Raw genomic sequence first — 16,737 nt, 5'->3', positions numbered from 1 at the left:
TTATTAATAATTTTCCAATATAGTTTATTTGAATAATTTTGATCGAAAATTGTTGATTTAAACAATGAGCTTCTTACATGGCATGGCTAGTGAGAACTAGCAGCCTGACCGTAGAGGGCTCTCGTCTCCTGCTTGCCGTGTATGAGCAAGCGAGCCCTTGCCCTTCACCTGCCAATCAGCTATTTGATTCGCCGTTCTTCCACGGTGGGCCACCGATATTCTTTTGAAATTTAGCCAACTTTGGCTCGGGCGTCCAAGACACGTGCCTCCACCTAAACATGGCACGTGATCATGTTCCCGCAGCAGAAAGTCAACACAGAACCGCGTCGTCGGACTCCCCAGGTACAAGTTCTCTCTTACTTCCAGATCTGAAGCATATCGAAGCCTCTACTACCAGAGCGAGAGCTTCGGCTTGAATCGGCGGAGGAAGCAAGGGATCTTCTTTCTCGCAAATCCACCGAGCAGTACACTCGAGGCCGTCGCGAAGAGCACCTGCAGTCGCTCCTTCCGAACCACCGGCTTCAAAGGACTGGTTTTTCGGCGGGCACCAATCAGCAGGAAAAGTCAACTCGAATCGTGTCGAGTTTCGAACTTTTTAGTGTTCCGCTTGCTATAATTTCTGATAACGGACTCCGCTGAGGTGATTAGGGTTGTTGGATTTGGGGGGTCTTCGGCGGAACACGAGAGTCGTTTCTGGATTTTATCGAAAGATAGTAAGTTCCCTGTCTGTAGTTGGTGATTTTGTAGCCACTACTTGTCCTTTCTCGCGACGTTCTGACCTGAGATGATTTGCAAATTTACCTTCGTGTCTTTCCAAACCAAGCTGGTCTAGGTCGAGGCGTGAAGGTGATCCTCGGGATTGCGCAGCCTTTCGGGACTCGGACCCAACTCGATCTGCTTCGAGGCGACTTCTTCTCAAACACTGAAACCCGTCACAACTATTTCATCTCTGAATTGCTCCCGGAGGTAAGCACAACCTTCATTCTCTGGTCTATTCCAATTGATAGGACAAAGAATAAAATACATGTGACTATTTATTACTCATCCCATAACGCCTAACATCCTTTTAAGGCATACAGAATAATACGTGTGAAATTCCCTCTACTTTTGTGAAATCATCATCACATATATATTGCTAATTTTTGTTACTACAATCTTCTCGTTTAAACTAATCAGTTGAATCTGGTGGGAATCACATGCTGGCCGTTGTCCCGGTGTTGTTTTCAAAACATCTAAGGTTGACTGAACTCCCTTGGGACAAAGGGCCCACTCCATGAAAATTATGAAAATACCCTTCTAGACCTGATTTTGGGTCCATTGGTCCTATGTGTACCCCAATTGTCCAAAATTACTTAAAGCTTGAAAAATCCAAAATACTCAGTTTTTGTAGAAATAATTCTCTTCTTTTCTCTTGAAAACTGTTAAAAATTATATTTTTTCCAAATATCAATTGTGCTGGTCTATTCTCTTCAATAATTGCACAAAACCTTTCAAAGGCTATGGATCAAAATTGTCAACAACAAAACTTTATCCGAACAGATCAGATCAACTAGAGAATTTTTGAATGTCCATAAAACCAATTTCCATTATATTGGCAATAATCATAATTTCTGGAAAATGACAGAATATTCAAATGTTTTCTGGAAGTTATGAAAAATACACAGTTGTACTATTTTTTTTTTTTTTGGCTGCTGGTTACAATGGAAAACTTGAAAGTGAGCAAAGCTGCTGGTTTCAATGCATGTGGATTATGCAGGTTAAAATAGAGAAACTTGTCATAAAGTGTGGTTTTCATGAGATTTAATTGCTTACAGCAAAGCCGTGATATAGCATAGAAAGTTACTGATCTACGATAGATATGACAATATAATTTATGCATGTATAGGGTGGGAGAGAATGTAGCGTTTACAGGTGGAAGAACGTCTTTGATAATATCATACGGAAATATTAGCAGGAGTCACATTTATCTGTTTAACAATATGGTTTATGAGTAGATATGAACAGAATTGGTCATTCTCTACTCTGGTCCAAATTGTGCTTTCTCACGCTCGGCCTCTCTCTTGCAGAACAGTTCGAACTATTGTCCTCACTTGCTTTCTTTGATCTTTCCCCCTTGAAAGTTTTCACCCGGGCTTGTTTAAGTTCTCCTCTCTCCAATCTCGCACCTCTCTTCGTATCTCAGCTTGCAGGAGCTAATTGCTTTTTCATGTCTTATTAGCGAGTCGTTTCTATGGATTTGTCGCTTTGTTATTGGAATAATCGGCTGAACTAAGTGTATCCTGGGCCCCTTTTTGTCGATTGGGGATGTGGGGTGGTCGTTAAATAGCAGAGGAGGAGGAGGGTCTTTTATTCTCTCTTTGGAGTCGTTGTCACCTATTAACGAGGTATGTACCCAGCTCAGATTTGACTTCGTTGAAAAACGAAAGCCTTTGTTTTCGACTATAGACATGGCTAATCCTATAAATAGCCTTGCTGTCTGATTGTTGCGTTGTAATTCAGTATTGATCTTTTGTTGAACTAGAACGAGTAGGTCTGCAAGCACGCTAGACTCTATTGCACGCAAAATTGCCACATTTCGCTTGAACCCATAGACCATTTCTTTTTTTATGCATTGTGAGGTTTTTCTGTGTTTGAAAGTCCTAGATCAATTTATAGAAAAATAAATCAGAAAAATAGTAGTAGGCTGGTTCTTGGGTCAACTAGTTTGGTTCTTAATACAAAAACGGAGAACTGATTATTGCAGAATAAGTTCTTGATTCTTGATCTAGAACCTACTCATCCTGAAGCCGATCATATCCTAAGAGTCAGTCTTGTTTGAAGGAGATTTTGTTTGACAATTTTACCTCCCTATAGAACATTCCAAATGAGTAGTATTCCGTTTTCCTCGAATTGTTGGACCATTAATAGTAGAAAGGATATTCCCTTTTAACGGTAAGAAAAAAAACCTGGTTGATCTTTTGACACACACGAAAATGATCGGATAAATCGAGCCATACGGGCATATTAGGAGATTCATCTAGCTTTATATCACTCATTTCTTACACCTCTTTTTGTTACAAACAATTAATTCATTCTTCAAAATGTGATTAATCAATTTAACCTGACTTATCACAAATTTTGGCCGATGATCCTATTCTACTTCCATTTAATTGGATAAAAAAAAATCCTTGCGGTGATATTCTCAAGGTGCGCCCTCCAACATAAATGGGGACAAGCACTCAACGCCATTGTTGCAAACCTTGGTCGTCTCTGGGTTTTCCTCTGCAGCTTCCTTTTACTTTCTTTCTTCTCTTCTTCTCCTTCTTCTATTGAATCAGTACCTAATTTCTAATCGTTCAGACTAACATGGAGAAAAAAAAGAGTGCATAAAAAGAGTGCACTGAGGGAGCATCTGCTTCTCCGTTTGGTGCCATCTAACAAATTATATCTCTATTTTACAGAAGATATCAATCAACTTTTTAGATTTGAAAATTTGAAATGAAAAGCTTGGTGATAACACACCAATTCAAAATAAATTCATTTCACATGGAATTGTAGCATGTGGTGCCGGCATAGAATAGATGAAAGATACCATGAGTATTCGTTTATCTCTACCTCACATTTCCAGCTTCATTAAGAATATGGCAACTTTAAACAAAATTAAAATATAAAATCACATTCCTAATCACTAGCTCAGTCCTTTCTTGATGTCTTTCACACGTTTCTAATTCTGTTTCAACTCAATTATTCTCTTTTAAATGATTTATTAAATTCCGATTTTCAATAACCAAATAAAAAACCAAACGTATGCTTATATTTTTGATTGAATGCAATATCCTTGTATGCAGATTCTAGTACTTCATAGCCCAATTAAAAAATTAACGTCCACGTTACTCGTGTGGGATCAAGCCAACAACTTCGACTTGAATAGGATGAGGTCAAAAAGAAGATAAGGTGTGGGCTAAAAGCAGCTGCAATTGCTCCTAGTCAATCAATTACCGTTCAATTAAAGATTTCTTGTTCATTTTTTCTTGCCAGGTAACATATTCATGTTCATACTTGTTTGTAGAGATCAGTTCATCGATCCTTTTAGACAAGAAAAGCATCTTTCATTCCAACTTTCACCCTCAGATTGCCATGCATCTTTCATTCCCTTTTTAACTTTTAATTTCATGTTCGTGAAGGTTTCTATGTGTCATGAATTCATAATTGAAAAGCCTTTTGGACATTAACTCTAACTATCGCTGCTCCCTTCTAAAAGTAGGCCCAGACCACGTCATTCCCTTCTTTTCTATGCTTTTTTCCTAAATTATCTTCATCTTTTTTTAATATTTCGCATACTTCTTTTTTCAGTGGTTTACTTACTTTTCAAGAGCTGAATGATATGCCAACAAAATAGCAATAAAAAAATGACCTGGAAAAGAACTCAAGGATAGTGGACAAGTATTTCATATATCATTAGTAACTTAATACTAACACATCATGTTCATTTGGTGTCATTTAACAAATTACAGCTCTATTTTGCAGATAATATATCAATCAATAATTTAAATTTAAAAGTTAGAAGTGAATAGCTCGGTAACATCATATCATAAATTCGTCTTATATAATATTACCGGCATGTGGGGCGAGCATGAAATAAATAAGAGAGAAATGACAACAACCATCTGTTAATCTCTACCTCACATTTTCAACTTCATTAAGAATATGCCAATTTTAAATAAATTTAAAATATGTAATCATCAAATTTGAACCAAAACATAAAAGAAGTGAAGCAACGGACCTAAAACGAATAGAGAAACAACATTCGCACAAAAAGAGAATAGATCGTTGGGTGGGGGTGGGGGGGGGGTAAGAGAGAGAGAGAACCAAGCCAACAAGCATTTGCAAAAGCATCTTTCGTTGTTCATCAATCCTTTTAAGCATCAGAAAAAGCATCTTTCGTAAGCCAAAAAGCATTTGCAAAAGCATCTTTCATTATTCATCGATCCTTTTAAGCAGCATAAAAAGCATCTTTCGTTTCAACTTTTCCCTCTCAGATCGCGATGGACAAAGAGCAGAGGAAGAGAGCAGAGGAGAAGAGCACTCGAGGAGCGTCCTCTTCTTCATCCATCTCTCCAAAAGCCACAGGTTTACGTGGCAGTCCATACGACGTGTTCTTGAATTTTAGAGGCTCGGATACCCGCAAGGCATTCACCGATCACCTCTATCACAATCTGGTCAAGGCAGGGACTGTACCGTTTTGCGTGTTTAGGGACGAGAATAGCATCCCAATTGGTGAGGAATTTGGTTCAGAGATTCTCGATGCCATCAAACGGTCTAAGATTTCGATCCCTGTCATCTCTGAAAATTATGCGTCGAGCAAATGGTGCCTCCGTGAGCTCGTTCATATCATGGAATGCAAGAAGAGCACGTCACACATAGTGTTGCCTATATTTTACAAAGTTGCCCCATCGGATGTGCGGCATCTAAAGGGAAATTTTGGAAATGCCTTCCATTTGAGGTGGGAGCGTTATGATGAGAAGGATATCCAGGAATGGCAACGAGCACTTAATGAAGTCAGTTACTTACATGGATGGGAATCTGATAAATTTGAGGACGGGTACTTCACTGAACTTTTCTTGTTTTGATAAGTTTGTTTTCTTCTTCAAGCAAAAACCAATGAAATGCAGATCAATTACTTTCACTGAAAACTCAGACAAGATTCCCAAAATGTCCCAATAAACAACCATAATGCGTCGAGGACAACAAACACCAGTACTCACCGAGATGTCTCTGAAAACTAAACTAACAACAACAAAAACCAAAGCATCCCATAGTGCCCAAGAATTTTACATTTTCCTCTGGTATAGAGCAAATAACAAGGAAACGACAATACCTCCAGCCAATAGTATCAATCACTAAACAATAGGCTACAAATGACTCCAATGCTCGGTCTTCCAAAGCTTGATCACCACTAGATAAAATCACCCTCCTATAGCCAACAAGGGTTAGCACAGTTGACAAGGATCAATTACTTCACATAAACTATGTCTAGGTTCATAATCTCTCATTGTTTTCGTTGTTTGATAGGCATGAGGGAGAACTAATTGAACATGTGGTTGAAACTGTTCAAAGCGAGTTACAAGAAGATTTTCAACTAAATGTGCCTAAGCAACTAGTTGGACTTGATGATGGTCTAAAGAAAATTATGAATTGGATAGACAGTCCTTCCATCAATGCTCGAATGATTGGAATTTATGGCATGGGTGGGATAGGCAAGACAACTCTTGCCAAGATCATTCACAATCAACTCTCGAACAAATTTGGGCGTGGGCATGTCAGCTTCCTTCCAGATGTTCGAGAAACTACCGAGCGCTGCGGTATTACGTATTTACAAAGTCAACTAATATCGGATATACTACGCAGCAAAAATAAAGTGTCTAGAGTTGATGATGGAATTAATATAATCAAATCTAGATTCAAAGGAAAAAAGGTTCTCATTCTTTTGGATGATATAGATGACAAGAATCAACTAGATGCATTGGCCGGGGAACGTAATTGGTTTATGGTAGGAAGTTTGATCATTGTTACAACTAGAAATAAAGCTGTTCTTGATCAATCTGAATTCGAGGTGGACTACAAGTATGAATTGAATGGATTGGATGAGGTGCATGCTTTGCTTTTGTTTAATAGACATGCATTTCGTGCGGACCATTCTCCGAAGGACTTTGATGGTATATCTCGTGATATCATATCTACCATGGGTGGGCTTCCCTTGGCACTTGAAGTCGTAGGTTCATACTTGTATAAAAAGAAGAATAAAGGTGTATGGGAAGATGTGCAGAAGAAATTAAAAAACCAACCACATAGAGATGTCCAAAAAATATTGCAAATAAGTTATGATGCATTAGAAGATGGACATAAGCAGATTTTTCTCGATATCGCTTGTTTCTTTATTGACATACATGACAATGGCAAAGCTGCACGATTAGCCATGTACATGTGGGAGGATTGTGGGTTTTATCCAAATCAAGGAATTGAAGAGTTGAAGTTGAGGTGCTTAATTAAAATTGGAGATAATGGTGAATTTATGATGCATGATCAACTGAGAGATCTTGGAAGGAGCATTTTTTGCCAAGGACAACCGCTTAAGAAATGTAGTGGACCATGGGACGACAAATATGCGGGAGTCCCAAGAGTACTAAGACATTCAGAGGTAAAATATGGCACTCTTTTTTTCTCTCCCTCTTATTTAATATATTTACTTTGATCTATTCTAATATTTCATTGAGCATGAAAAGATGCTCTTACTTTCTAGGAAAAAAAATCTATTTAAACATCCATTTATGTACATCGTAGATTAATTGTGACACTAAATAAATCATAAGTATCTCAAGGATGAAAAAGTTATAACATTGATTCAATTTCATTGATGTAAATTACATATGGAAAAATTTGTTTGGCAATCAATTCAAAATCCTTTAACTGCAATTTTAGACTATAAATCTCATTTACTTATAGCATGCAATTGTCTTGAAAATATTGATAATCAGAAGGACTATAATTATGAATGAAGATGAAGTATAAACATCATAGATCAAATAAATGAAGATTTCCTGGTTAAGAAAAAAGAAGGAGATAGTATAATAACCGATAAATAATTCAAAGCAATAAGATTGGAAAAAAATTTCAAACTTATCACATATGTTTGCTTTCTAGTACGGCCAAATGTATTGTGGTGCTCTTGTGATTTAGAAATCGGATGTTCGATATATTTTTTTTCTTTGTTTTGATTTTGAAGATACCAATCCCTCAACTAGTTATTTATATCCATCTCTTTCCATTGTTATCTCCTCTTAATAGATAGCAAAAATCCCTTAAAAATATGTACAGGCAAATCTTACCGTTTTTTAGGGTTTTATCCCATTGACCTTGCTTATTTCATGGATTATGTTAGGTGTATAATAAAGAGTGGATTTCCTTATAACAAACATCTCTATCTGCTATAAGTTGTTTTATATTATCTATATTTTTTGGGCATTGCCACTTTTGCACCAAAATTCACTAGACTAACTTGACTATTTTTAAGATAAAAAAAAAACTTGACTAATCGGAGGAAATGTCATGCTTATTATTATATCCATAACCTTGTATTCATTATATATGATTTTCAGCATGAAGCAAATTTTTTCAACTATGTTTTATCTTTAACTTAAATTGTCAATGTTCATGTCATTTTATTATATATTGTCCATTTGAAAAGCTTTACAGTTTCATGGCTGATCAACGGCAAGGAATTAACCCTAGAAATTTACCAAGGGATGCTGGGCAAACAAAGCAGCCTTATATTCTTGATATAATTTCAAATAGTTTGTTCCTATGATTTAATATCACACTCTTTTGTTTATCCAATAACTTCTTAGCATTAGCCAAAAAACCAGACCAACAGGTGTTTGGAACAATGAAAAAGAAAGGTCAATTCTGTTTTGAATGGACAAAAATGCTGAAAGATGATAAATAGTGTCGAAAAAAAATGAAATGATTGTATGATTCGAGAGATTTTGATTTAACTTTGGAAATTGAAATGCTTGTGGGACTAATTTCCAATTGTCTTGACTATTTCAAATATGATTTAATATCACTCTTTTGTTGATCCAATAACTTCTTAGCATTAGCCAAAAAACCAGACCATACAGGTGTTTGGAACAATGAAAAAGAAAGGTCAATTTTGTTTTGAATGGACAAAAATGCTGAAAGATGATAAATAGTGTCGAAAAAAAATGAAATGATTGTACGATTCGAGAGATTTTGATTTAACTTTGGAAATTGAAATGCTTGTGGGAATAATTTCCAATTGTCTTGACTATTTCAAATATGATTATGCCTATTTTGTTATATCCTATTTCTTTAGTTCATTTTGGTGAGATATATGCGAATTGTGTGGACACTTTTGACGAAAGTTTGAGGTTTGAAATCCCCTTTCCATACAGTAGATTTTTTTAATGTAATACATAGTATAGATCGATATACAAGCAAAAATTATTAAAGATAGTGTGGGATATGATTACAACAATTTAGCTACTTTTCAGACAAATAGACTTAAGAGGATTTATACCCATTGCATTTCACTGGTTAATATTTAAAGCAGATATAATGACAAACGTGTCTAACCATAAAAGTGAATTTCTAACCAATTAAACTTTTGGGGTAGGTATTATTATAAAAGTCAAATAAAGCCATAAGGAAATTTCTTTCACCGTCTGCAACTAATTAAATGATCTGTTTTAGCAGGAAAGTTAAACAGTATGTTTTTTGATTTATAAGATGGAAAAAGAAACGATGCTATTCTTATGGAAACCAACGTATGATGATTAAACAATGTTACCACGGCACTTTTTAGTTAATCGGTTCATTTTCTACTTATTCTGAAAGCGACTTATTTTTTTCAATCCCGGTCAAAACTACTAACCAATGTCGCCATGTCACTTTTAAACAAGCTTTACCAAAAAAAAAAAAAAAAAAAAAAAAAGCGTTTCGATTGTCAAAGAAATGCGTAAACACTTCACGCAAATAGTCAATGATGTTAAAGATATTTAGATACCTTCTAGAGATATGGATATTTCTTTTAATTTTCTATATCTATTTTGATAATGCATGTCATATTTGATTTCTTTTAATTTCCCTCCACGTAAACTTTTCTATATATCTGAATATATTAAAAATTCCCTCTTTTTTTTTTCTTTTTTTCTATTCCACATTATTACATTTAACTAATGAAATGAAAATAGGGTGCTTCCTTAGCTACTCACAGGTGGCCCATCGACACTCTTTAACAAATTCTTTTAAAAATTATACATAAGTCATTTAAAAATTTACAAGTAAACATTTGTACGTTGTAAACTAGTTTTATGTATTTCTTCTTAAATGAAAGTGAAAATCCATGTGCTACAAAATTTTGAAAAAGAAGAAGAAGTAAGAGATAAAACATTGAGGTGCATTTGCCTTAGTTGTTTTAAAGCAATAATAATTTTTTTTTCTTAATCTTTGCATCATTTGTTTAACTTTCAAAAGGTCGTAAAAAAAAAAGGTGAGTTTACATATCCATACATGTATAGGGGAAGGATAAAAAGGTAATCGTGCAAATTCCAGATTTAAAAAAAGCAAAAACTAAAAAGTGAAAAAACTTGCAGAGACACCCCCGGTTCCACGACTTTCCGGGGGCAGCTTCTAGCGGAGATTCCAAGTTTTCTGAAGTGAGATGGCTTACGTGGGACTTTCCTGGAAACACTAGTAGGGGAGGAATCACAGAGATTTGGAAAGGATGGAAATCATTCAACTTGCATTTGCCAAAATTATCGGTGCTGGTGTTATGGGATGGTAACACTAGGGGAGGAATCACAGAGAATTGGAAAGGATGGAAATCATTCAAGGTAAGATTGGGAAAAGAATACATCCTCTTTGCGATCTTGAGGTTTGTTTTTTGTTTAGCCAATCAACTCCTCATTTGACGGATTATTCTCCTTTTGTATTAGGCGTCAAAGCAGCTTAAAGTTCTCAAGGTTCAACACTGTGCTAATTTAAGATGTACTCCTGAACTCTCAGCTTTCACGCAGTTGAAAATTCTCCAATTTGGCGGTTGTGGTAGATTGAAGCATCTCCACCCTTCTATTGGCAAACTCACAAGCCTCGTTACCTTGGACTTGGTTTTCTGTAGAAATCTCAAGAAGCTACTAGAGGAGGTGGGTGGATTGAAAGATTTAGAAGAACTTAGTTTAAATCACTCTAGTATTACAGCAATTCCTTCGTCTATTGGTTCTTTGAGGAAATTGAAGACACTAAGTGCCTTCATGTGTAGATCACTGAGAGAAATCCCCAGCTCAATTGGGGATTTACAGAATTTGCAAAACCTTAACTTGCAATGTACTGCGATCGAAAAGCTTCCCAATGCTATTGGAGGGTTGAAAAATCTGCAGTTTCTAAATCTCACCCAGTGTAGTAGTCTGAAAGGGGCAATTCCAAGTGAAATCGGTGACTTGCCTTCCCTCAAGACTATCTATCTCAGTCACTCATCAATATCTAAACTGCCAGAAAGCCTCCGGAATCTTTCTTCTCTCCGAAGCCTTGAACTATCGGGGTGTAAGCAGCTCTGGTCGCTACCAGCGCTTCCTTCTTCTCTCCGAAGCCTTTACCTAACGGGTTGTAAAGAGCTCTGGTCGCTGCCAGAGCTTCCTTCGGGCTTAACATATCTGTTTATTACTTGTCAAAGGCTTGGACTGCCACAGCTCCTTCGCCTCACCCACCCAGAAACACTCTATCTTGAGGTACGTTATTTACTTGAAGACATCCGCAAGCTTTCCTCAATAACACTGAAACTCTGTTTTGAGGAGTGGGATAAGCTGACATCACTTTCGCTCCACGGACTCATGCACTTGGAAGAGCTTTCAATAAAAAAGTGCAGTTCCATTAAAAGGTTGGACCTTTTAGGACTTATTCATCTGAAACGATTACGCATTGAGCATTGCAAGCTGACATCACTTTCGCTCCACGGACTCATGCACTTGGAAGAGCTTTCAATAAAAAAGTGCAGTTCCATTAAAAGGTTGGACCTTTTAGGACTTATTCATCTTAAACGATTACGCATTGAGCATTGCGATAGCCTAGTTGAAATTATGGGCCATAACTTAAAGTCCTTGAAGGTCATATTTTTAGATGAATGCAAGCGTTTGAAGAAATTATCGAATTTTAACTATGGCAATCTAGTTGAAATTCAAGCTCCTGACGGTGCAAAGTTCTTAGAAGAGTTGGATTTTACAGGATCTGAGAGGTTACGATCTCGAGTAGCTCGAGACTGCAAGAAACTTACTCAGCTTTAGGGACTTGAAAAGTTGAATTCAATTCATTTATCTATTATTGGTTGTGACTCATTGGAACCAATACCGAACTTACCTGGAATACACGTCTATAGAAGTTATTAACAAGAGCGGTCTTTTGATTTATGGAGTGATTGGTGTGATTTTGATTCATGGAGTGATGTTTCCCGAATAGAGGTAAATAAGCAGTGAACAATTATTTTTCGTTTGAGATTCATGACCTACTTTTGATCACTTTTTTTGACAAGAAGGTTTTCTATGACAGGGATCTGTACTTTCCTAAATTGCCAGTCTTACATAATTGAAGGAGTGGGGCAATTGGTCGTAGAAGCTGACATGATGCTTTAGCTAAGATCAAAATGCAGACCCTAATGTAAATAGAAGGCATTGAGGCTGATGAACTTCTGCTACTCATTATTGTATACTACGCCTAGAATTTCCCAATGTCCAATGTTCATATTTTCTTTGAAAAAATCTCTGGCCATTTTGAGTTACTTTGTAAGTTCTTTTGTATGTCAAATTTGACTAATGGTAGATATCGTGTTTGGGACAAACGCCTTTCGATTCTCCATAATGCTTGAAACCCCTGTCAAGTTTCTTACTGTTCCCTTGATGTCCCTCATTAACCTTCTTAGAAGAGCATCACTTCTCAGAATATGATGAACTGAGCTAAAATAAAATTCAAGGTTTCTATTTGGTGACAAAAGATATGTTAAAGTAGTTTTGGCTAGTCTGTCATATATGAATGTAGAACACCTTAACATTATTAGTAGTCAAATTGTTGTTTTGAAGGATTATCAAGCAAGGTAAACCGGTGCTGCTTCTATGACATGTTTGGTTGGTCTATGTAACAATCTAGGCTTACTTTGGGACTTCAATTCAATTAATTGCATCGATGACCTTTTGCATTATTGGACAATTTTCTCTATGAAACAAGCTGGGATGAGGAGTTCAAGAATTTGCTAATTAGTTTGCATCCCGTTTGATCCTATTCTTGTCATGGAATTGCTTTATCGCATGACTGATTAGGGCATTGCTAACTGGGCTGAGGAACTTCAAATTCCGTACCTGAGGCTGATCAAAATAAAGAAAAGGGATTTTGTAGAGGAAGCTACTGCAACAGCTGAGGACCATCTTGGGTGCCAACCTTGAAGATGCTTTGGGGCCGACTGGAGTGTCCCAAGGAAGTTTTGATGCTTCTGAATATTCAAACACTTGATCTGATCTTGACGTCACATCCCTGAATGATTGTAAATGTATTTTTTTCAATTAAATATGCTTTCCGTATTCTCATCAGGTCCTAGCTCTCCTTTAATCAAATACTAAGCTGCTGATTTTTTGTATGTTACCCAAATGCAGAGTTGTCCAATGCGGTTGCATTCTAATGGTATCACTCCCGAATTGATGAGGCTTTGTAGAGGGAGGTATGCACTACTAGGCTCCTCCATTTCTATCAGTTTATTTGTGTAATGATATCCTTCGAATGTTGTCATATAGGTTTCTGATTTGATAAGATCAATTTTCATGTATGTAGCATTGGATTTGTAAATTTGAAATTAACCTCCTCACAAACTAATCCCGTATTGCTGATTTTGCTAATTGGATCTTGCAATATAACCCAGTAGCAAATAAATCTTGCTGTTATGTAGTTTAGGCACTTATCCTCTCAGCATAATTTTTTTAAATTTCAATTCCGTTCCTAAACACAAATAAGGAAAGTGTTGCTAATTGCTTACTCCTATTATGCCTGTTGGTTTCTTTTTCATCGGCCATCTAATAAAGTCTCTGTTCTTTTGTATGTCATATTTGACTAATGGTAGATATCCTGTTTGGGACAAACACCTTTTGATTTTCTGTGATGAATGAAACCCCCGTCAAGTTTCTTATTGTTCCCTTGATGTCCCTCATTAACCTTCTAAGAAGAGCATCGCTTCTCGGAATATGATGAACTAAGCTAAAATAAAATTCAAAGTTCAAGTGTTTCTGTTTGGTGACAAAGAAAATGTTAAAAGTTGTTTTGGCTAGTCTGTCACATATGAATGTAGACCCCCTTAACATTACCAGCAGTCATACTGTTGTTTTGAAATATTATCAAGCAAGGTAAACTGGTGCTGCTTCTATGACGGGTTTGGTTGGTCTATGTAATAATCAAGGCTTGCTTTGGGACTTCAATTCAGTCAACTGTGTCGATGACCTTTTGCATAATTAGACTATTTTTGCCCGTCTGTGAAACAAGGTGGGATGAGTGGCTCAAGAATTTGCTAATTGGTTTGCATCACATTTGATCCTATTGCTGCCGTGGAATTGTTTTATCATCTGATTTGGGTGTGGCTAAGTTGGCTGAGGAACTTCAAATTCCATACTTGAGACCAATCAAAATGAAGAAAAGGGATTTTGCGGAGGAAGCATCAGCAACAGCTGAGGACCATTTTGTGTGCCAACCTTGAAGACGTTCTAGGGGCAACTGGAGTGTCCAAAGGAAGTTTTGATTTGTGTGAATGTTCAAACATTTGATCTTGTCTCAACGACACATACCTGAATCATTGTAAATGTACTTAATTTAATTAAATAGGCTTTATGTATTCTCATTAGGTTCTACCTCTCCGTTAATCAAACACATAGTTTCTGACTTTTTATTTGTTGCCTTGATGCAGTGTTGCTTGATACAGTCACATTCTAAAGATATCACTCTTGAACTTGACGATGCTCTGAAGGGGGAGGTATGCACTGCTAGTCGTACCATGAAAGACTCACTCTATGAGCTGTGGAATTTCACTTGAAATTAGGACACAAGTATGCATGATGACAATCTCCTCATTTTTGTCAGTTTATTGGTGTGATACTATCCTATAAATGTTCTTAGATAGGGTTCTGATTTGATAGGCTTAGCTCTCATGTATGCGGCATTGGATTTGTAAAGTTGAAATTGACCTCCTCACAACCTATCTTGTATTGCTGATTTTGCTGATTGGATCTTGCAAAATCACCAAGTAGCAAGTACATCTTTATGTTTTATAGTTTAGGCACTTCATCTTTTTCAGCATAATTTTATTAACTTCAATTATGTTCCTAAACACAAAAAGGGGAAGTGTTGCTAATTGCTTACTTCTTTTGAGCTTGTTTGTTTCTTTTTCATCAGCCAGCTAATGAAGTCTCTGTTCATTGTTGTCCAACTGCAATTGGTGTCAATGATGTTTACGCAATTGTACCTTATCTCTCATGGTGTAAATTGCGATGCTAGGATCTCGGATATCTTCATTTATTGATAATTAGTCAGTGCTATCTTCCTTGTGTAGATTGAAGCTGCATTCCATAAAACCTGGAAAAAGTCCCAAAACACTACAGGAATGAGCTATGTCATTATGGAAAGGCATCCTGAAGTTCCTTGCTAATGGCATTTATCATGTGCTCCGCGTTGTTAATACTCTTAAAAGGATTCTTGATATAAAGCGACATCTTCTCATGTGGTGTTTTAGTCCTTTGCAACCTTTGGCATTGTCCTCTCCTTTGGCAAAGGCTGAATGGCAAATCACTTTCAGGAAGACTGCATGTGCAAGTGGTTCTATATGTGAATTCAAGCATAAAATGAGATTTGTTAACATGATTGCTAGTTCTAACTTGGCTGAGGAATTTCAAATTCCATACATGAGACCAATCAAAATGAAGAAAGGGGATTTTGTAGAGGAAGCATCAACAACAGCTGAGGACCAATTTGTGTGCCAACCTTGAAGACGCTCTGGGGCCAACTGGAGTGTCCTGAGGAAGTTCTGATGCTTGTGAATATTCGAACACTTGATCATGTCTCAACAGTACATACCCGAGTGATTGTAAATGTATTTTTTTTTTCAATTAAATTTGCTTTCTGTATGCTCATTAGGTCTATCTCTCCGTTAATCAAACACGTAGCTGCTGACTTTTTGTATGTTACCCTGTTGCAGAGTTGTTTGATAAAGTTGCATTCTAGATATATCACTCCTCAACTCACTAAGGCTCTGAAGGGAGAGGTATGCAGTGCTAGTTGTACCATGAAAGACTAACTTGTGTGCTTAGACTATATGAGATGTGGAATTTCATCTGAAATTAGTACGCAAGTATGCATGATGACAATCTCCTTCATTTGTATCAGTTTTAGCGTGATAATACCTTGTAAATGTTCTCATATAGTTTTCTGATTTGATAGGCTCACCTCTCATGTGTATGCAGCCAGCCTATGAAGCGTCTGTTCATTGTGGTTCAACCGGTGGAAATGATGTTTATGCATTCGTACCTTATCTTTGATGGGGTAAATTGTGATGCTACGTATCTCGGTTTTTTTCATTACTAATGATTATAGTCAGTGCTATTCCTCTTGTGTAGATTCAAGCTGCAATTCATAAAACTCGGAGAAAGTCCCCAAACACCATGGGATGGAAATGCAAGCAGGAATGAGCTTTGTCATTATAGAAAGTCATCCGGAAGTTCTTTCCTGTTGGCGTTTGTGTTGTTAGTACTCTTCAAAGTATTCTGGATGTGAAGCGACCTCTTCTCATATGGTGCATTATGCCTTGGCGAGCTTTGACATCGTGCTATTCTTTAGCAAAGGCCGAATCACAAATTGCTTGCTGGAAGAATGCATTTGCAGGCTAAGCATAAAATGAGATTTGCTAACAAGATTACCGGTTAGATGTCCACTTCAAGCTGTAATTTTGTGGCGGAGAGATTCTTTTCGTGGAAAAAGCGAATGCCATGGAATTAGCAAATGATTTGTCAATTGCAGGCAAGAGTTTCAATGATAATGTTTCCAAGAAGACAATAGTTTTCTCATTTGAAAGAATTTTGGACACAAAATAAAGCACTCAGTGTAAAATCATCTTTCTATACCAGTTACGTTGGAAAATCATATGTAGGCATTTTGCAATTGTTTTGG

The 16,737-nt window shown here is 36.8% G+C and overlaps 2 protein-coding genes across 17 annotated transcripts; both read left to right on the top strand.

Moving 5' to 3' along the window:
* Window positions 1-290: 290 nt before the first annotated feature.
* Window positions 291-6,396, top strand: LOC104432410 (toll/interleukin-1 receptor-like protein). Its single transcript, XM_039300009.1, has 6 exons — window positions 291-558; window positions 649-713; window positions 824-966; window positions 5,019-5,581; window positions 6,052-6,298; window positions 6,388-6,396. The coding sequence occupies exons 4-6, from the start codon at window positions 5,025-5,027 to the stop codon at window positions 6,394-6,396; spliced, it is 813 nt and encodes a 270-aa protein (XP_039155943.1). The 5' UTR covers window positions 291-558; window positions 649-713; window positions 824-966; window positions 5,019-5,024.
* On the top strand, window positions 6,298-16,693 carry LOC104414547 (disease resistance protein RPV1-like). Of its 16 annotated transcripts, none has more exons than XR_005545816.1 (8): window positions 6,298-7,177; window positions 10,152-10,391; window positions 10,494-11,431; window positions 12,937-13,087; window positions 13,191-13,255; window positions 14,068-14,382; window positions 14,486-14,551; window positions 15,128-16,693. XR_005545816.1 is itself a non-coding variant. In XM_039300693.1 (5 exons), exons 1-4 carry the CDS (start codon window positions 6,527-6,529, stop codon window positions 13,234-13,236), a joined length of 2,004 nt encoding a protein of 667 aa, XP_039156627.1. In that variant the 5' UTR covers window positions 6,298-6,526; the 3' UTR covers window positions 13,237-13,255; window positions 14,486-16,693. The 16 variants fall into 16 exon arrangements, 3 of the variants coding, with proteins under 3 accessions (XP_039156627.1, XP_039156628.1, XP_039156626.1); XR_005545814.1 differs by having other exon boundaries at window positions 10,494-11,560; XR_005545813.1 differs by adding an exon at window positions 12,097-12,204 and having other exon boundaries at window positions 10,494-11,560; window positions 12,882-13,255.
* The last annotated feature ends 44 nt before the right edge of the window (window positions 16,694-16,737 follow it).

The sequence above is a fragment of the Eucalyptus grandis genome, chromosome 8 (genome assembly GCF_016545825.1).
Source record: "Eucalyptus grandis isolate ANBG69807.140 chromosome 8, ASM1654582v1, whole genome shotgun sequence".
In the NCBI taxonomy this organism is placed as follows: domain Eukaryota; kingdom Viridiplantae; phylum Streptophyta; class Magnoliopsida; order Myrtales; family Myrtaceae; genus Eucalyptus; species Eucalyptus grandis.
Note: the sequence above shows the minus strand (reverse complement) of the source record. Positions and strands in the feature narration are given on the sequence as shown.